This window comes from Anser cygnoides, chromosome 6, assembly GCF_040182565.1.
Source record: "Anser cygnoides isolate HZ-2024a breed goose chromosome 6, Taihu_goose_T2T_genome, whole genome shotgun sequence".
NCBI classification, from domain to species: domain Eukaryota; kingdom Metazoa; phylum Chordata; class Aves; order Anseriformes; family Anatidae; genus Anser; species Anser cygnoides.
Window position 1 is genome coordinate 21,324,646 of NC_089878.1, and position 22,231 is coordinate 21,346,876.

Here is a 22,231-nt window from a genome sequence, read left to right on the forward strand (position 1 = left end):
TCTAGATTCTAGATCCTATTACCAGTATACTCTGGTGACACCAGAAAAGAACCAGTATGAGAAAAGAAAATGAAAAGGAGTAAAAGAGAATTTACAGGCTACAAGGGCCTCACAATAGAAAAATATTCTCTTATTTTTCTCTTTGATCTCACAAGCCCACAAATATTTCCGAGATATCTGCTGTTCTTATCAACAAATTATTTGTCTAAAATTTAACTTTTGTACCCTAAAATAGGAAGCCATAGTTTGTCGCTTCATGTTAGTTGTTTCCTCAGGGTGTCGCATAACCTCCATTGTGTCAACCTGGAAAACAAAACTCAGATGTTAGAGGTGTTCCAGAAACACTGCAAACCCACCACACCTCACCCATGAGAGCTAGGTACGATTTTTCTTATGCTCATTCTTTCAGATGTGAATACTTCAGAGTATTCAGGGCTGAGAATTCTGTGGCCGTAGCAGAAATCACTCCTTTCTAAACAGCTTGGCGTCCCAAACTCATTCACAAAGCAAGAAACCGTATTTCATGTTTGTCTTCCTACATGTTAGACCACTGTCAATGCATTTATTTACTAAGTCTTCCTAGACTGACAGGCTCTTCTGGTTAGGGGGTGATTTCACACTTTTGTCACGATAGGATATTGCTAGGCCAACGAAGCAGCCGTCAAGATGCAATGCCTTATGAATTGATTTCTAAAAAGCCTTCCTTAATCTTGTTATCATTGCAGTGAACTTCATCAGGTCTTATTTTCTATATAAGAAGAGTTACTATTTTTGTAATGACCTGGAAGTAAATTATCAAAAAGCTGCCTCATTTTGCTTACATGTGGAAAAACATACTTGTCAATTAAGAAGTAACAAACAGAGTAGGTAACCACAGAGTGTATGTCTTTTCCTATCTGGTGTTGTATTTACCATTAATTACTTTAAATTATCATTTTTGATGCCAAGAATTTCAGCAGTCTCGCCCGGCTGAATTGCCTTCAAATACCACTTTTTCAGCATTTCTGTAGAGATCACAAGAGTTATTTTTAGAGGATATACATGGACAGCAAACATATTGCTTCTTGTATATTTTAGTTATATTGTCAGTACAGCTGTTCTTATCAAAATGAAATCAGAATTTATGAATGAGTATAACCATGGTTACCAATCACAAGCAGATTGTGTTGCTGTATTACAGCTCAACAAAATTAAAGAAAATCAACCAGCATCCTGTTTGCATGGAGCATTAACAACATTTTAGCATTCACTTGCATTGTGGTAGTTTACCATCTGCTCTGACCAGGTGGCATTTGTATAAACCAGATAATGCTGTTGTCAGCACCTGTGCTACATTTCCTGGACTTTGCTCCATATGATCATTTCCAAAACTGACTGACTTAAGACCATTCTACTGAACACTAAAAGTAATTGCTGAAAGATTACAGTTTTCAATAAAGTAGCTGCGTGTCTTACCTTCAGGAGATATTTAGGAGACTGCATGCAAAATACAAAGGAAATTAAGCACTAAGTAGTAATAGATCAAGAAAATGGATTTTGTGTTGGGGAAGAAATCAAAACAGAAAACTGTGAAGACAAGATTCGAAATAGTGATGGTGCAAAGGGAGACAGATTTCCATACGGGCGACCATAAAATTTTCAGTATGGTTTTGTAATCTGTGATGTTTTAGCTCAAAGTGGTGTACATGCACTAGTACACATCTCAAACTAATACATGGGAGAAAAAAAGATGCAGCTTGATTTCAGTTTTAAGGGTGTTAACGGAAAACACTGAAATATATGCCAGTAAAAAAGCCTTATCAGCACAGACAACATCTAACATCTTAAGAGGTCATGTGACAAAGTAAACATCAATGACCTAAGTCAGAACAACAGGCATGTCCATGGGGAAGGATATGGGAGTGTTTCAAAACTATCTTCGCAAGACAACTGCTTTCTGCACATTGATATCTAAATCTCTGGTAAAGGTGAGGTAGAAGACAAAAGCCATAAGCAGTGAAAACTGACAGTAAGTTCAGAATAAATGGTAACATTTAATGTTAGAAGACAGACAATTTAATCACAAAGAACACCAACAGCAAAACATTGTTTTCAATGTGTTTCACTGTAGTCAAGCCCAAGTGCCCATGAATTGAGCATCTAAATTGGATTCTTTGCTGTTTAGAAAAGCATAGACTCCTAATGATACTTTCATGGAGCACTCATGATCTCTTAGCCACATTTGGAATATCTGCTGTCCAATACAGGGTGAGCTAATGCTCTACCTTTCAGGCAGTATGATAACATGAGCAACTCCTTTTCACAGCTATTTATTGTCACCAAACTGGTAGAATCTTATGATCTTTAAGACTGCTACTCTGTCAAATATGGTTTACTACAGTCTGCTGGGTTCAAAAGGGTTTTATTTTGGTTTTGTTTGGTTTTGCAGGGGGAAGGGAGTGGGCACACAGAAAAACAGATGGTCAGAAACATTTACAAAGGAGGATGTAATATAACTTTTCTCAGAAAAACAGGCTACAACCAGTATCGCGAGATTCCTTTTTCTTTGGAGTTGTAAAGTCAGACCTGTGAAATCTGTAAGGACTAGGACAAATTTCAAAATCTTATTGACTAGAAACATCTGAAGGTGGGTTTTCTTTGATAGAACATTGAAGCTGGGGAGATTTTGCTGTAAGAATTTTAGAAGTTTTGTCTCTAGTTAATTTATAACATTGTGAGTATATGAAGTTATGTGGTTTTATGGTAGGGCAATAATCACGTGTACAACAGGCAACTGGCTTTATCATAACTGTCTTGTCAAAAATGATAGAACATAATAAGAATGTCATGATATAATCTTGTGTTTTAAATCACTAACTGCTCTTTTTAAGCTAAATTGAAGAATAGTCCAACAGTTATGTCACATTTTTACATGACAGTAGTCGTGAGGTATATACATTTATGTGATTACAGCTGAAATGGAGAACAGCTGACCTAGAAAAGACAAACTGTTCCATCACTAAAAAGAATTGCTTCTAATAGTTTTGAGACAATATTACAAGAATGATTTATGATATCATGTCACCTTATGAGGTCACTGGAAATTATTGTTTTCACATATTGACTACACCTGATGTTGGCATGGTATGAAATAGTATAAAACTGATAAATACATTAAGCAAAAAAGCTCATAAATTAAATCATAAGTAAAAAAATCCAAACTTCCAAACAAAATTATGGCACTTTTGGATTTGTTTTATGAAGTGTAAAATAGTAATTTAAAATATTATTCCTGAAGTTATAATTTCATAAAACTTGTAATTATATTTTTTTCAGCAAAAAACTATATCAATTAACATTTTCTGAATAGCGCTGTAGTTCTTAAGCATGTCTTTTAACTCCTTTTTTAAAAAAGTGAAGGGTGAATAAAAAACACTTAAACACTACTTAGTATAACTGAATGTGTTTATTAAAGCTCTAAAAGCGAACTGCTCTATTCCGTTCAAGCTGTAGCAATAAAATACATGCTTACAAAGCTTCTGCTGATATAAGCTGGATGTGGAAGACAATGTTTGTATAATACAAGAAAACTGGACAGACCATAATCTGTCCTTCAACACTGAAAGTGTTTATACCAGAAAGGAAATAAATCTCTGAAATTCAAGTCTGTGTTTGCAGGTACAGCAAAGGATATAGATGTATGGGTGACTCACATGAATTACTGCATCTACATTTGAGCATGAGCTCCTTATAGTAGGAGAAAATGAAAAAAATAAATAGAAAACCCAAAACATAAAATGCTGTAGACTTTTGAACAGTTGATGTTATCACATTTGTTTTTAAAAATTATTTTTGTTTGTTTTGTAAAACAAGCAAACAAAAACAACAAACAACTGACTAAGCAAACTTTAACTCCCTGAAAGTGGGGAGGAACTGTAGATGCTATCAACTCGAGGCACAACAGTTTTCCTCACATATTAAGTGAGCTCAGTCGGCAACACTATTAACTGCCACAAAATCATCCCACCCTTTTGCAATTATGCCACATACTCTTATGGCAAAATCCAACAGCATTTAAATTTCACAGTCATTAATTTAACTCTATAAGGAATAGGGGTTTTGCTGAGTGGTTCTTTTCTGGTCATTTATCAGTTACAAATGTTCCTTATTTTTTTGATTTTTAGGTTATACTGAAGAGGAATAGATCATTTTGGTATTTTGCCTTTCATATGGTTAAATACACTAATAAAATTTTACCTAATTAAATCTTTTTCTAGGCTAAAAATTGTCAGAGGAAAACCTTGAACCCACTGAAATCAAGAGGAATATTGCTATTGATATCAATGTTAACTGAGAATTTACTCCAGAATTTTAAAGATTAATCAGTAGTAAAGTGATTCTTCAATGGATTCTACAGTAAGGTTCTCACCAAAACTAGAAACTGTGCTCCCAACTAAGGTATGTTTTCTGATTTTAAGATAGACTCTAACTTGGTAAAAGCTCCACTATATACCTACATCAGCTAAGCATTTGAACCATAATCTCTCTGTACTATTCCATAAGCAATTACATCTCTTCAAAAGGACCACTACTAACCTTGATACGCCCAGCACTAAGCTGTGAAGGCAAAGACCTAGATGCTGCTGTCACTCTGGCTCTTGCCTGTGCCAAATTACCTGTTTAAAAAAAAAAAAGAAAGAAATACTGCAAAAACTGTTCAAGAAGTTTAGCAGGGAAAAATTCATATGGTGAAAAATCAGCTTGCACAACAGTAATAAAAATTGCAGGCCCCACTTCCCCACCCAGCTCATTACTAACTGTGCCTTGCAGAGCATTCAGCATGAGCATGACAGAGAGAGCAGTGTTGATTTAAAAGGGAGGAAAAAGTCAGTGATAAGGTGGCATGTCACTGACCTTAGCTACTGAGCTGATGAAAACAACGACAGCACAAAGGCATACAGCTCAATCACTAGTAATCAATTTCTCTGTGACTCATTCAGAGATTTAAAAGAGAAAAAGACATTAGAAACAATCTTGTTTCTATGAAATCATGTGGATCCTGAAGTGTTTAGACATCATCTTAAGCTCACAAAATAATGAAAGAGATGAGAAAATGATAAGACGGTATCTTTTCTTGACCTTTTGACATATAGGCCTACTTAATCCCCAATCTTATTGTCCCTTGGGGTTTTTAAAGACTGACTCAATTCCTCAGGCAAAAACATTCTGTGGTGTAAACTGAAAGATGAGTGCCTTTTTTTTTGCTTTAATTGTACAGTATGACGTGTCCTAAACTTTTTCCGCTGTACTTGCAGAAAGCCAAAGTCATCATAAAACAGCTTTTCAAAATAAAGGCTCAGAGAAGAGAGAGGAAGTGATACAGGCCTGTGCATATGCAAGACACTCTGTATATTTCAAAGTTTTAGCAAGTCTAGCACAAGATGTCCAAATGTTTTCTCTGGCTATATCTTCAGAGGCTAAACTGTGATTAATAGCATTGAAAGAACCCTTTGAAGCAGGATTGGTGACATCAAAGCCCTAATCCATGGGTGGCAGGATTTTTATAATGAGTGGGAAGCATTTTAACACATTTCAAAGGATTTACAGCATGAATAAACAATAGGCCTCTGCAGATGTACCACACACCTTTCAGAACCAGAACACATAAATAAGTGTCCATTTTAATTTAAATGTAAATAAAGTGTTAACACTTCTTTCAGATGCTAAGTGCCTTGTTTGCATCAACTCCAGTGTTTAGCTATTTGCTTTACAGAAAGCCAGTAACTCTAAACAGTCTTCAGAGTTTTGATAAACTATGTATTACATAACTAGTAAGGAGGCAGGATGGGAGAAACAAAAACCAAGAACACTTAATCGCTGCTGGTTATTCCATACAGAAGCTGAGCAAACAGTGTCTGCGTACCACTGAAGGGAACTTTTGCTCTTCTCTGTGAACACTGAAAATACCAAGCTCCTGAAATAGTCTGGGGGCCAACAGTGAGAAACACTGCAATGACATTCTTTAGAGCAATTCAAACATTCTGTATTCATTTTCAAAAGTATTTCCCTTTTAAGATGCTGGCATTAAGATTGACACACAGAAGGTATGTCCATGATTTTGGGAACTGCTTTAGGCTATAGTGTTAACGTTTATGAGAACTGCAACTCAGTTTTGAAAATCTTGTGTTTGTATACATACATGCATACTTACACGTATTTGTATTTTGAAATCACATATATGTGTATGTATATACATATATGGTATGGTACATCTCTCTAAGGTTAAAATTAGGATTTTAATGAGCAAGTAGTTGGCAAATATATTTTTCTCTTAGATATAATTTTGATATTTTTCTATGTAAGAAATTGATGATTTGAGCCCTTTTTTTGGCTAAGGTAGAAAATCTGGAAAGGTTGTTTTGGCTATGCTTCAGGTTAGCAATCTGAGTCTTCTTTATGCTTGAAAGCCTTGCACTGGAGAACTAATGACACTATATGGGGTAAAAAGAAGAAGCAAATCTGATTCAGATTGCTTAAAATGACTAAAATTTTGCAGCATTTTATAAAAAGTTACAAAGCTCTAATAACCAAACAAAATATAGAATGATAATATAGTTGCTCAAGGTTTGCCTTACTCATAGCTGGCACTAGGTTAATAACTAATACCCCTGAGCTCTCCCTGAACTCCTCATGCAAAACTAAAACTACACTTCAAATTTCTGATTTGGCAACATGTTTTTTTTTTTTTAAATTTTAATTAATCAGAAGTCTTTCATGACTTCACTTACTAAAAGGAAACTAACATGTGGCCAGTTCCTACTTTTAAAAAAAAAAAAAGAACCCTCCACATATCATGAATTTGTTAATTAAGTTCATTCTTTCTCAGGAGTAGGCTGGAACTACATATTTAGGTCATATTCCCAGTTCCTGCAAGTCCTGTGGTAGTTGACTAATTCCAGTTTGGCTGCAGTAGTTTTCAAAATTTCTTCAAATATATTTATATAAAATATGCTATTATTTTCAGTGCTGTAATTGATGTTCAGAAGATAAAGTTTTGTATTTATAGGCAGAATGGGTCACAGCAACAAAAAAACATCAGGTACATTCTTTGTTCTTTACATTTTTGTTCTTTACATTTTTTTCTATATTTTTTTTCTTCAGCTAGCCATACTGCTGTCTGTTTTCATTGTAACCGAAAACAAAAATTCTGATTACATTTTAAATGTTTGTAATCTGGTAGGAGAGTTTTGAATTGACCAAGTCGATTGCTGCATTTCGCAGAGAATTCTAGTATTACTTTCATCTGAGCATCAGCTTTGGATATCTTTCCCGTTACTTGCTCCAAGGAAGAAGCTTTTTCAAAACAGAGATTTCCTGGTTTTCTTAGCATTATTCAGAAGTCTTCCCCCAGTGTTCTGACATGAACATGCCTTTATAGGAGATTTCAGCTTAATATTTGCCAATTAGACTGTTCATTTCAGAGCAATTGCGTGCCATATACCTAAAGTGTGAGACCTATACGCGATGCCTGAAACAAATGCTGAATCCCGTCTGGCAGTTTATGGTAAGTACAGTCAAGCCAGTGCTCATTCACCTCCAGGACTGATTTATTTGCATTTTTTTCAGTGGGTGTGAAACTGCTAGTTGCTCCCTAAGTTAGTTGCTCCAACAATACTGTATTACCTGATAGTTATATTCAATATCCCATGCATTTCCGAGATTCTATGCCAGTATATATGTTTTTGTCTGAATACAGTATGGTCAAAGTATATAATTGTTTACCTAGCATTAATTGCTGCAAATTGCAACTGGGAAAAGCAAAACTCATTCATAAACAATGATTTGCTGTCTCTTTTACACTAATAATTTCATTTTCCTTATTGGCAAAGGTAAAGAATTAGCTAAGAATAAGACCAATATTTCCTTATGGATTCTAATCAATTCTTATTACATATGTCAGGTGAACTCCTATATAATCTGTTAATTACTGAATTGCAGCACCAGTTGAAATCCACAGAAAAATGTTACTAGGGTTTTCTTTTCCAGATCAAACACAAAATGATGCTTCAGTAAAAGTTCATGAATTAGTTATCTTAAGTAGTTCATGTTCAGCAAAATTACTATCGGTAACATGCCTGAGCCATTAAAACTAATAACAGGACAAATGTGGCTTGAAAATGAGTCTACATAGTAAGAAACATTTCACCTAGAGTCAGGATGATGTTCATAGTCAGTAAACATTTGGAGTACCTGTCCCTGCATTCGAGTTTCATTTACAAGGTCATTTACTACTTTACACACCAGAAATAATAAAATGTTATTCCACTTTGTGAAGAACGTCAATATTTGAAGAACAAATGTTTTTAGATATCATAGCCAGCTGAAACTGCCATGGGTTCCTTGAAAGGTTAAACCGGTTAAAGGTTATGACTGCATTGTGCCTTTCAGAATTCTAGCTTCACACACATATGGTTGACACTTTAGACACCTCCGTTTTTGTTTCTTTTTTTTTGAAAAGGTGTTTATGAGGGAGGGGAGAGAAGTTAAATGTTAGAATCAGGATGGATCTTTTAAACATGTACATGTTTAATTTTATTCACAGGCATTTCCTTTTCAGTTCAACAGGATTACTCATCTGAAAAATGAATGCTCCTACCTGTGAGCTCGCAGGATCAGAGGCTAAGGTCTCTGGGATTGCTTTGTGCCAGTGGGGGAGTCAGACAGCCCCAATGTCTCTCTTATTTACCTCTATTTAATAATGTTAAGAATATCATTAATACTTTGTGAATTTTCTGTCATTAAAGTTTATGAAATGCTCTGAGAGTTACCAACAGAAAGAAGTAACAGCACAGAAGTCTATGCAATCACTGCTAAGCTCACTGTGGCAATGCTCAGCAAAAATTTTGTCCTGAAACTGTATAGAAAATCCAACTCTGCAAATACATTTTTCACTCATACCTTGTTCCAGCAAGGTGGGAAAGACAGTGGTGTCAAAATACCCTATCTCTTCCACTATGCAAACCCAAACAGGAGAAGTTCTGAAAATATTTCAAGTATTTACATAGCACAGAAAGAAGAAATAGGTTGTCTTTTTTCAAGTTGGACTTTGGTAGTGCTCTCTAGATTTCAGAAAGGCCTAGTCAGCATTCTTGGCTTCTCTCTTGCATCACTGGCACTTACTGTGGAATCTGGTTGAATTAATGATTTGTCCAGCCATTGACTTTCCACACTAATTAGGAAAGGTTCACTCTAGCTGGAGGTTGCATAAATTTGTCAGTACTTCATTATTCTTAGGTAATGGGCTCTAAAAGTAGTATCAAGCAAATATTAGTAATATTAGCACTGTATTTATAATGACGTTTTGGTTATGCCTGCCATAGATCACTCCTCCCTCCCAAAGTAAAAGCATGCCAGGTAAGAATTACATTATGCTTTGATATAACTTTCAGTTGTGAAGTGCAAATGACTTACAGAGAAAGAGCCTAATGACAATGTCACCTTACTGTACAAGCTGTACCAGGGATATTACTATTACAGAGGGGGCACGCTACAAGCTCCTTCCTTATCCTCATATATTTTATTAATTTCTTTCATGCTTCTGGTTCAGATAAAGATGGGTTACTTGAAATACCATGTAGATACAGTACAATATGGTCAGAAATGCTACAATGCATTCATATTTCATTGACACTACTTCTAATCACAGCTAAGCACTTGCACTCCAGAAGTGGTACAGAGTCAGACAGTGTCTTTGACGCACACACATTCTTCTCTGTCTTTCCTTTCAGTACATTTTATCTAGCCTAAGGAAGTCGACTGCTTATCTTCATAACGCATTTTCATCTTCTGCTACTGTAAGACTAAGCTTTTCTTAGCTTGCCTATAAATGACTACATGTAATTTTTTATTGGGTACTAATTTGAATCTGGCCACTGACTATCAAAACTATTCTTTTGAGTCACAGGAGCCATTTAAGCTAATCTTGTGCAATAAAAAGCTAAGAATCCAATTTTCTCATATACTACGTATTTTACACAAGAATGTATTTATAAAAATACTATCTGTCGAATATGACTATTGACACATATACACTTCCACTGCTGCTTGTTCTGAAAAGAGAACCACTTTACTTCCTATTCAGACTAAGTAAATAATGAATAAGAAATAGTATTTCCAAAATACAATTCATATTACAAAACAGAATCGGATAACCATGAAAACTTGGAAACAGTGAGGCCTGCCTGGGGATACCCTAATTATAATTGCCTCAGGAGCAAAAAAGATGCAATTTTTTGACCCACATTATTTGAAACAAAAATTCTATGCTATAGGGATCAGAAATTGTTAGTTCACTAATCTGACTTACACTGAGGTTTTCTTTGGTCTTACTGCTAGCATGAAGTATACATAGATCATATTTACAGTTACTTAAAAGCTTTACATTGCTAGACCGGGAGAGGAGAAACGGAATGTAAATTAGGTGCTGTACTACACTCACTATTGCATACATCACAGACACTTCAGTGGTTGCTTCCCACACTAGCAAGGCATTCACTGGCAAACAAACAGCATGATGTTTACAGCAACAAATAACTCTGCTTGTAAGCAGGATTCCTGCCTTGTTTAAATATTGTTTTAACACTGTAGGTTAGTAGGCTCCTTGTAGAATGCAAGAGAATAAAGACACTCCTGACAGCAGTTGCGATGAAATGAAGGTCAAACTGCCTGCTGTATTCCAAGATATGTAAATGTATGATCACAGTAAGAAAGGTCTTAGTCTTCACCCTGACCTAGTAATGACTAAGAAAGAACAGATTATGGTATACAATTTATTACTGGCAGTGTCCAAGGTGTTTGTAAAACACAGCCTTGAGTATTAACGGCTACCTTAAGCAACATGCCAGATTTTCCAGATGAATTGAATCAGAGATAAGCAGTCATCTACCCAACTGGGAGTGTGTTCACTGAAATGCAGTCATTTTCTGAAATATCACAGGCACATATGTGATCACGTGACATGCAAGCAAACCTTATGCAATTCTGAGAACATCATAGTCCCATGAAATGACCACATTTACAGCTGGCAGGTAAAGCACACATGCTATGGTCTGATCATGTGATAAACATGTTTCTAGGCACAGGACCAGAAAGGATCACACCGTTCTGGAAAAGATGGTGGCAAAGAGGGAGTGGATTACATGCTAGACAAATTCTCTACCTGGCCACAGCCTGGTGGATAAATGTTAGGCACTTCTGTCCAAACACAGGATTAATGGAGTGAAGTCAGTACAGCTGAGAGCTACCTGTATGAAGCTGCAGCTAGACAAAACCGAAAAAATGAGAAACTGTTTGGAAAAATTAGAAGTCATTGTGTAAACAATGTTGGAGTTTCCAACTCTCTAATGCCCAGCATTTTTAGTCAGGTCTGCAGCCTGACTAGTTGGAGACCTGACTAAGTGGCTGGGGGCTGACATGCTGGCTGCAGCACTGGAGAACTAAGTATTTTTTTAATCATTTATGCATTCAGGAGACACTGGCCATTTCTTTCAGATATGGTCTTTAGTAACTTCCACCCACATCTTTGGCAGTGTAAGATTTGATGCTGTTGTACGTGATCTGCTTGGGACAACAAACCTTGAAATCTCTGAGGAAGAGCAGACAGTTCAGAATGCTGCAGCAACGTACCTCACCACCAACAGGACACTGACCATTGCCTCTGTACATTGCCCTAGTTCCTGCAACCACACCCACAACTAGATTAGGATGAAACAATGGAGGTGTATTTTCTGTGAAGACCTTAACATTGAAAAATGCTCCATTAATTTTCAGCATTAGCAAAACCAAACCAAAACAAGAACAACAAACAAACAAGCAAAACCCACCAAAACCATCCTTACTGTAATGACCTCTATTTCCACTCAGGACAGACAAGAAGTTCATTTCTTCTTCCAGAAGCGTCTGGAAGAGTCTGTGTTGAATTTATGGTTACTAACACATGGTGATTTAGATATGGTCTCACTCGTTATTTTATGTATGTGACAGCCTTTCTTTTGTACATTATGTTAAGTACATTATGTTAAGATTCTTTTTTTCCAAAAAAAATTATATGCTTTAACTAGAAAAGTGAAATTTGATTATAAAGAACGTGATTACCTTAGTATTTTAACTCACTAACACAAACCAGCAAGTGTTCTGGTAGATTACCTCCAGCATCTTGCCTCTGACTATCTCAGAACAACTGTACCCATATACTAATTAAGCTTCACAGTACTCAGTTTAACCTGAGGCCAGAAAAAAATTCTACAAGAACATTGAATAATCAGGAAAACAAGGAGAAGTCAAGAGTCGTGATTTCTAGCCCACCGTTTGCATTTCCAGAGTATGTTCATTTCCCATGCAATGTATGTTACAAAACATTCTGTGGTATATATTTGATCACTTACAACCTGCTACTGAAACTGCTCCATACATACAACGAGAGTCTGATCTAGATCCTAATAAAGTCACTGAAGTTTTCCCAGTGAATTCAGCAGTTAAAATTCAAGTATAAATATCTCACTGAAAGCACATGAAATAAAATGGAGGAAAGCTTCCTCTGGCCTCACTATGACTATCGGTCTTCTCAGTGGCTAAAACCCCAAGCTAGACAGGATAAAAAATGGTGTCAAAAATAGGCTTTTACTCTTCAAGAGAAGAGCTGTCTTTTAGAAGTCTAATTTAGGATGAAACATGGTTGCAGAGCTTTATGGAAGTCCCAGACCTCCCCATGTTTGAAATCTAGGCATTAATGGTGCTGACTAGTCATTTAATCAAGTCTCAAAGGCTTCTCAATGGAATGTTCGCTCCTCTGGATCTCAGCACTTCTATATATTACCACAAATAGCACAAAGTCAGATATTTTTGTGGTAATTCAAAACATTATTCTGATTTATGTTTTTATCTCCACACTCTAAAACAAATACCCGCTCATACAAACACCCACAAACACATTTTCTGTCTTTGACGCACACACTGACCTGCTATCCAGGCAGTTCTGTTACAAGCTCTCTTACATCAAGCCAAATCAGGTCAGAATACTGACCTTTACAGTTTATTGTATGCTGAAGGAGTTAAGAAAATTTATAGTGTTAAAACAAAGTACATAATCATAGTAAGACAACACCCTCAGACTATGAAATACTGAAAAAAAAAAAAAGACAAAATCCTGCACACACTTAGAGGTTTCTTTTCCACCAAATACATTCATCTCTTAGACAAAATAACCTCTAATTCAATTATTTTGAAAGACTGGGAAATATAAGCATGTACTTTGAAAAGGATACACCAAAAAAAATCCCTAACCATTATGGATATTCAAACCAGCCATGTTATCTGAATATTTAACAAATATATCTGCTCTACAAAATCACTGGAAAATTTAAGAATAATTGCCCCTCCAAGGTCTGATCTTGGGAGCTACTGAATGCCTCCAAAGATGTACCAAGCATCTCTGATGCAGTGCCTTTATAGCACATAGTGCCTTTAGAAACTGGCTAGTAAACTACTCATTAACATAACTACCATACAATATTCTCTGAATATTTCTCTATTTAAATTCTGTGTATGCTGCACAGTGAGATTCCACAGTCTACTAGTTAATATTAAAAACAGTAACATCTTCTGTAAAATACATCTGCTGCCTCCTCAATATCAACACGTTTTGGATTTAGTTAGTATACAATGAAGTGTTAAAATTAATTGTTGTTTATTAGTGTGAGATAATGTTCATTATAGAATTGAGAAGTTAGGTTAGAAACATGAAAATTTAGAAGATGTCTCTTCTCTTCCGAAAGAAAGGTGAAGAAAAATTATTCTCAAGATTTGTTCTACAGGGGATGTCCTATTATGAATCAAATCAGTAAGCTCATCAAGATCTGTTCTTCAACCTGTCCACTTGTACTTTTTTGGGGGGTTCAATTTGCAAGCACTTCGAGACAAGAATCTATACCGTGCCTGTTGTCTGTTGCCCGTTTTCAATACAATGTAATCAGTGAAGTCACATTAAAAAGTATGGACTTCTGCTTGGGCATCACCCTTTACCAAACATAAGCATGATTAATCTAACTTGACCTTCCCAGCTGTTGTGCTTACTTCCACATGGAATTCCAGTGATTCACTGACACTCTTTATTCATATAGAGCTATTCTCAACAGTAAATAATTGTTACTCCTTTCATAAAGCCTAAGGTCTCTGTCCTGCTAACTTTGATCTGATAGATAGTTCTCTTTCTAGAGGAGTTTCATTTTTAGGGCTATCTTAGGGTATGTTTTGTTTGGATCCTAGTGCTAGCACATCTTGTGAGTATCTGTGTACTATACTTGTCTATGAAACAAAACCTTAGGATGTGAAGAAAAAGAAATACTGAACTGTAAAATGATCAACTGAAAAACTAAAAAAATGTAATCAAACTCTACCTCAAACACAGTTAAGCTACATTTAATTTAGTTTACTGATGTCCCACATCTGCAACCCAGTAAAGTTCACAATTGTTACGTTGCACAGCTGTGGTTTAAAGCCTCTCTTTGCACACAACATACTGGCAGCAAAGCAAAAACGATTAACTTTTATATGCTTTTAACATATGGACCAGTCAGAAGTAGGAAAGCCTCTGTGTTCTGAGTGAAAATATACAGCTTCCATTAACCTGACCCAAATTCTTACAAAATATAAATTCTGATTCATCTATAAGCAGAGAGATTATAATTACAACGGCTTTGTTTCTGATTCATTTGCTTTAGAGTGCCTGCAGTTATCTCTTGGAGGTGAAAATACTAACACAAAAATGCCATTATAAAAAGAATTTATTGCAGGATAAATTAGTGAAATTAAGATGTATTCAAGTCTTTTGCTCTATTGTGATGTGTGGAATTAAAAGAAAAAATCCGTTAAGCCCAAATGGAAACATGCTATATTTCAGTGAGTCTGACACATGCCAAGCCAAGAAAGCTGCAGCTATTTATCACTGGGTGAAGTGCTTGTGCTCAGTAGGAGTGCACAGTAACAACATGACAGGTCACGTCATGGTTTCACTGAAAACACTGGCCAAGCACCTAAGATTTTAGTTGGCCAAGATTTGACTTTGTGCCCAGTAGAATCTCTTCACGGGGCTGAAACGCAAGAAAAGCCATTTGTTTCCCCCAGTTTCTGACTCTTCATGAAGTATCAGTTGCTAACAAAGTTACAGATAAATTAACAGTAAATAGTACTCATCACCTTGAGAAATTGCTATGCAATGGTGAAAAGTAATTCTTTGATGTGATTTTGCAGAAGGCCCTAGTTTTTGTATGCTTTAGTGTGCATAAAGAAAACCTAAAACATTTTTTTCACATTCTTTCTCAGCATGTGGTCTGTTGTGTTTTTTTTTTTTGTTTGTTTGTTTGTTTTTAATGAGACATACAGTATTTATAATTAATTTTTATCTGAGGGCTCTAAGTAGGGCCAGAGATATAAAGGCATGAATAAAGTGGACTAAAATCAATACTGAGGAGGGAAAATGACCTTTAAGCAGACTAATTATAATTAATTTGTTTTTGAAAAAATATATTTTCCTCATATGTTGGGTGAAAATTCTTCCTTGTTTAAATATCCTAACTCTTTGGTGAAGGTTGTGAAAACTTTCACCCCAGTTCTCTCTGAAAAATTATGCTCAAGTATCTTGGGTGTATGAGCAAGGAGAGCTTACTAACCGTGGGTGATACAATACCACCATAGCACTCTGAATATGTGAGCAATACCCAATGCTACTAGATTTATTAGACATGATGTTGCTATAGCAGTACTGGTGCTCAGCTCTGTATTTATTCTATGCAGCCAAGCCCAGATCCCACATATCCCTCACAACTGGGACACGGACATTTCTCTTGGGTTCCTGCTCTGGGAATGGGTAGGCTGGAGTATTTCTCCTTTCTTCCTTCCAGCTAGCAACTCTCCCCCACCTCTACCCAGCAAGGATCTAAGGCAGAACAGAAACACCATGACAAAAGCTCTAAGGGTCCGTGAATCAGGAAAAAGTCTGCAGAGATTGTGTTTCAAGAGTAGAGAATCATGTTGTACTGCAGCTTTTCTGATAAAATGAAAACCCTCTCGCACACCTTCCTATCTCCCCAGTACAATCTGGTCAGTTGGGGAAAATAAGGTAAGAGAGAAAAAGTGGAAGAGGCAGCTACAGTCTCAGGAAAGAGAAAAAAAGAAGAAAAAAAAAAAAGAAAAAAAAAAGCTTTTTAGCCCAAGCAGTCTAATGGTACCAGCATTTAAATGTGATACTGCAAAAATTTTTGAGTATCAGGACCGGGAGTCAAATGGTCTGACTCCTCATTGTTACCACTAGTGAATGTACCAAGGCTCTCCTAAATCTTTTCAGTTAAATCGACTTCTCTTACAAGTTGACTCTCTTTCTAGATTGCATGATTCCTTTTCACTCTGATGCTTTAGCTGTGACAGCGATAAACAAACAGGAATGCCTGAATGGAAAAGCGTATATTCAACTGGAGTAGTGGTTAGCTTTCTTAAAATGCTCTATTTCTCTCTTGTATTTGGAGTAAATTCTGTTTTAGTTTTAGAATACATAAAATCCTCATCACAAAAAAGCTGTGCCTGTTGAAAAAGTGACATATATGGAAACAATTGAGAGAATCAGTAGGTTAAATCAGAGTATGTTCATTCAGCTTTGAGGTTAAAGATCCCTAGAAAGTACAAACAGATTCCAAAACGTGCTGAATGTACCTAAGTTTCCACTGAAGGAAGAAAAAACAAGCTGCACACTCTACAAAATTAGTCCCAGAATGTTTGCTTTAAGTTCTGATGTCTCATATCAGTAATTGTGTGCTCTTTTAACCATAAATCACTATTACAAATGTGCACTTAATGTCCCGCTGTTAATTTCTGGTTCTTTAAACTACACAGTCTGCTACTGTGAAACAGAAGCATTTGTTAAGAGGGGATAAGTATATTTGATAAATTAAAGGGATTAGCATGATCTTAAATTAGTAAAGGAATTTAGTCTTTTTAATATTTATTTTCTTGCTGCTGCTCAGTTTTTGACAGTGGAAGACATGTCAGTTATATAAATATACTTCAAACGGAAGACCTTCTCAGGGTGGGAAAGGCATCTTTTTGTTCTTACTGGTATTTAAGAACTACATTTCAGTAATTGTCAGACCCTCGTTAATGGTTTCTTGCTTCTGGCATAGCACCACCTAGTGACTCTTATGCATATCGGAGAGAGCTGCTTGGCAAAAAATATGTACACTGCAAATTCCAGAGCTAGTTGTAAGCAGATGTGAGAATGTGCTGTCACTCGTCTTCAAACAAAACACCAGAGATACTGGCAGAAGGCTCATTTCAAGTCAGGGTTACCTGGAGAGATGCAATATGGCTTCCATGTAAATTATTAACTTTCACATCAGTCAGTAATCTACAAAAAAGCTGGAAAAAATTGTATCAAGATTATGAATCTTAATCTGTATTTTTTCTGGTTTGCTTTAGGAATGAACTACATGTCAAGTGGAGGGAAGAGGGCTAAGAGGCAAGGCCAGGGTGTGATGGGACATTTACACAGTCACTATTCTTTTCTTTACAAAAGCTTCTTTGTAGAAAGTTAAAAGTATAGCATTATCCTTCTTTACTAAGCAGAGATGAAGCAGCATTGCCAATACCTTCTGAATTCAGCCAAACCTTTCATTTATCTTGCAAGCTGCCAAAACTAAACCTGGCAACAATCTGATTTTAGAACACAGAGGCCCCAGCACAGGATGTGGGTGCCAATTATATTAGACAGCTGGAAAAAATAGAACAAAATCACAAAGACTTTCAAAAAATAGAAATGACATAAGGGTTTTAAGCTTTTCTTATAACACCATGCACAGGAGCATATGCATAATAATTTTTAACAGGATGTCCTGTACCGACTTGACAGAAATACAGACAACACCCAACTTGTTTGAACTTTATGGAAAGGTAAATGTTCTATAATGGGAGGCAGAAACCATCCAATTCATTTAAATAGGAAACAAGGAAGGAATGTAAGAGAGGAAAAAAAAAGTGGAACTACACCAACATGGTAAACATACATGGCTGCAATGAGAAGCATCTTCTTATTGAATCTTTCATGCATCTTAGGCAAAATACTCAGTTTTGTGCTGCTGCCACTGAAAATACCTCTAAAAAGCCAGAGGCAAATAAGTTTGCATGAAAGCATCAGTGTTCATGTGGTTGTCTTGTTCATCATCAAATTTAAAAATACCAATAAAATCAAATGTATAATATTTACAAAACTTGTGACGGTGTGTTGTGACTGTGAGAAAGCACCTAGTCTGTTTTATTCTGACAATAGCTCCAAGGTATAAATAGCTGGTAAAGAGGGGTGTGGAAGCACATTTGACCAGATGCGAGCTTTCTTTTTTGCTTTGCTTGATCGATCTAGCATGAGTAGAAGAAACTATTTTTACCAGTCCAACAATGACTCAAATGTCAGAAGAAATATACACTTTGTTTCCCACTTAGGCAATAAATAATCCTACTCCATCTTAAACTATATCCCCCTCCAACTAAACTTGTCATAGCTGAAAGGAGAAGCAGATTCCTCATTGGATTCTCACCTCTAAGGGAACTCTAAATTTGCAATTTGAAAGGAGGTAATCCAGAGCCTTCTAATTACAGGAAAAGAGCAGAGACAATGTAAAAGGAATCCATCCTATGTAGAATATAGACAGATATTTTGCTATCAGTTACACACGTGCAAAGAAGGCTCTAATATTTGAGTTCCTCCAAATGTTCCTTTTCTACACAGAAGTCTCAGGAGAGGTTGAGGGCAACACCAGAAGCTGTAACTGGGCTATGAAGTTTCCAGAAATCCTACACAAAGCTGTTGCGCAGGCACAGAACTGTATCTACAACCTACGTACAGCAAGCCTATACAGCACTACCTAATGCACATACATTTACTTCTGCTCAGAGTATTTTTGATAGAAATGCAACAACCTCACAAAAATGATTTTGCAATCTAAAACAAGACATTGCATTTGGATTATTCCTTATTACTGCATCTATTTCTTATCCATGATGAAAAAGGAACTTGAAAAACGTGCAAAGCATTGAGTGACATTTTTAACGTGTACATTTCTTGGCATGCATACTGCAGAACTATCATTCCAGCTGTCGTACCAGATTACTGGTATTCTGGCATAAATCCATGGAGTAATCAATTTTATTTAGCTATTTTATTTAGCCATCAGTTTTATTTACACATAGATCTGTGCACTTTCATGTAAGTCAGGGTCAACAAGCTTTAACTAAAGTGAATTAACTAATCCTAGCAGATTAGTAACCGTACTTTATAATTTGTAAGAAACTTTTTTACGTATTGCATTGATGAATCTAAACAGGTGTGTATTACCTCCAAACAAACTATCTACGCTACATGATTTAGAAACTCTAAGACATGCTACACAAGAACCTATCGACCAAGAAATTCCCACGTTCTCATCCTGCTCTGAAAATGAGTTCTGGCCTTGTATACCAGATAATTTCCCTTCCTCTGGAATAAATGCCTGAGTTTATACCCACATATGTAATAAATAAATAAATAAAATAATATCATAATTTGATATCTGGGAAACTTTATACAGCAGAGCTGAAAAAGAATGGCAGAATTTTATCTAGAAACAACTAATTTTCAAGGAGGAAGTAGCTGAAGAGGTTGCAATGTCAGCAAAACTGTTGCACAAAATACCTGTTTTTGTTAATGGACTAGAGAAGAGCTGCTGAAGAAGTTTGTTCTCTGAAGTTCGCAACACCACCACTATGTCAGCAGGAAGAGTGTCTCTGTTCTTCTCAAGAAATGCACAGGCATCATACAATACCTAGCACGGAAACAGAGTCAGACAAGTCACCAGAAAGGGTTGCCCTAAAACTACCATGTTATTTAAAGTGTGAACAGTCAAGATGACCTTGTAGACCAGTTAGTTTGGCTCTGACAAGCCAGTGAATTATCCACAAAATATTTATAAGTGTACAGCTACAGCAATGTCTTCAAAACGTGAACTGCCTAAAAAAACACCTATATTCATCATGTCATTGCAGATCAAATTTGGTTAAATAGCTTTAGTCACATTGTATTATGCATTATATTAAGCTTTGCCACATCAAAGTATGGTATGCATGAAGTAATATAACAGAGATAACTCATTAAAGCTTAAGTTGACAGTTTACATGTGAAATAAATGGTTCTCAGGTAGTCACCATCTATTTGCTGTCTGCAACAAACTGATCTGTAACTAGATCTCTTGGAGGAACAGGAGTAAAATTCAGATGCAGGTCAGTATCAAGGTGCATTAAATAGGCTTCTCACTGCTTCTAAAATGATAGTAGGAAAAGAAAACTTTCATCTAGGACCTTTCTTTCACTGTGCTAGGGCACACCAGTTTTGATTCTTTACTCTCCAATGCTTCAGTAGGCAAAATTGCCTTTTTTTAATGATTTTAATTGTACTTTATAGAAATTAATGCCTGGCTACTTGTAATCATACACGAATCTGTTAATTTTGCTTATCCTTTTATTTTTTAAAAAACTGCACTAATATTTTTTTAAACAGGTTTTATTATTACTAGCAATATTCCTTACTAGCCTAATTCCACTGGAGCCCACGAGTTAAATACAAAGAAACTGAAATGCTCTCCTACAATGGAGAACTAGTCAGTAGTGGTTTTATGACTTGGTCATTTGGGCATGAAGAATTTAATAAACCTGTGTGAAATTTTGCAGTTATTCTTAACAGGCCAGAAAGCTGGACTAAGTGTACTAGAGCACATCATAAAATTTTTGACTCTGAAGAAGAGACTTTATTGGTAACTATAAAAAACATGGCTATTTCATTTTGACTTTTTGTTTATGAATGAAGATTTGCACCTGAAATCACAAGTAAAGCTCATGTTATCTGAAAAAATTGGACCATTAATCCCCACATAAAATAATACATGGATTGCTGAGAACAAAAGAGGTTAGGTGCTGTGGAGTACAGTTGTGTGCACTAGCAAAAATTGCTCCAGTCAGTCTTTGCAATGCTTTCAATATGGGATTTAAGTACTATGGGAGATACTGTTACATGCTGCCTTTACACATATATGTTATCTACAGTCATACACACAATTACCGTGGCATTCACATGATGTTAACAATTGCGTAGCCTGTACTAGCCCGGCAGCGTTGCCCCCTTAAAAATATTGTAGTGATGGTGTTTCTGGTGCCAGATTTCTTTCAGAATAAAAGGCAGTTACTGTCTACCAAATTTCTGAAGAGGTCCTAAGGATAGGTTCTAAAATGGACTACTTCACACAAAAATTTTACCATAGATTCTAGGTTTTCTAACTTTATCATTTTATCTGTAAACTTTCTCATTATTAAAATGAGGGAAGAAAAAAAAAAAAAAGCAGTTACTTTGGATAAAACAGATAATGACCCCACCACTAAATAAAAAGTCACATGGCCCTACCTTCCCAGCATAGTGCTGAATACCAAATGACAGTTCCACTCCTTTTGGTCTCCAGAAGTATTTGCATCGTAAGTTATCCTCAAATTTATCTAAACATTTGAGAAGTGACATTGATAAAAATGAATAGCAGTGGTTAAGTAAAATCGCCCTACTAATTAAGGACTGCTTGCTGCTATACTACTATATACACCTGCATTGTCAGATTGCCCAATAGTAGCTGTGTGCCATCTTCTTTGTGCTTTCTTCCAAGCTATTACTTTTGAATAGAACAACTCAAAACTAGAATGTCTTTCAAATTCCTATGTTCATGCATAGTTTTGTGCGTGGAAAACTATTACATAATAGGGGCTTAAAGAGAAGGTGTGAAAACTTCTTATATTTTGCTGTGAATTTGCTTTCTATATATATGTGTATGTATGTACATTAAGGTTTGGGGTGAATTTATTTCAAAGCTGTGCACATATCTGGCCTGCCTAAATGCCTGTTATTTTTATTTTCCCTATCTTCCTTTCCCCATCCATTTAGCTTTGTGTATCATATTTTAAGTATATGTCAATGTTTTCAGGCTGGGGCCATCTCCCATTTGCCTTTGGACATCTACATCTATCCAAAGGGCTCTCTGTTTCCTGTGACGCACTTCTGAAGAGCTGACAGAAAAAAAACCACCACTTGCTATGCGGTGTCTTTTTTGCTCTGTGATGTTTCATACTCTTTTCAATATTTTGT

At 36.0% G+C, this 22,231-nt stretch overlaps 1 protein-coding gene across 7 annotated transcripts in view; it reads right to left on the minus strand.

The window, feature by feature from the left end:
• The window catches only part of MYO3B (myosin IIIB), a 245,708-nt gene that overhangs the window by 120,292 nt on the left and 103,185 nt on the right, over window positions 1–22,231 (minus strand). For 3 of the 7 annotated variants that reach the window (XR_007162477.2, XM_048061517.2, XM_048061516.2), the window contains exons 24-28: window positions 21,506–21,594; window positions 19,748–19,877; window positions 4,576–4,655; window positions 1,456–1,476; window positions 226–303 (exon numbers count right to left, since the gene is read on the minus strand). Coding sequence is in view for 3 of the 7 variants with exons in the window: in XM_048061517.2 (XP_047917474.1) it covers window positions 226–303; window positions 1,456–1,476; window positions 4,576–4,655; window positions 19,748–19,877; window positions 21,506–21,594 (398 nt within the window). In the remaining 4 variants the exon portion in view is untranslated. Of the gene's footprint in view, window positions 1–225; window positions 304–912; window positions 1,005–1,455; window positions 1,477–4,575; window positions 4,656–19,747; window positions 19,878–21,505; window positions 21,595–22,231 lie in introns of those variants that run through there. The other 4 variants (XR_010832378.1, XR_007162478.2, XM_048061531.2 and 1 more) reach the window with 2 other exon arrangements.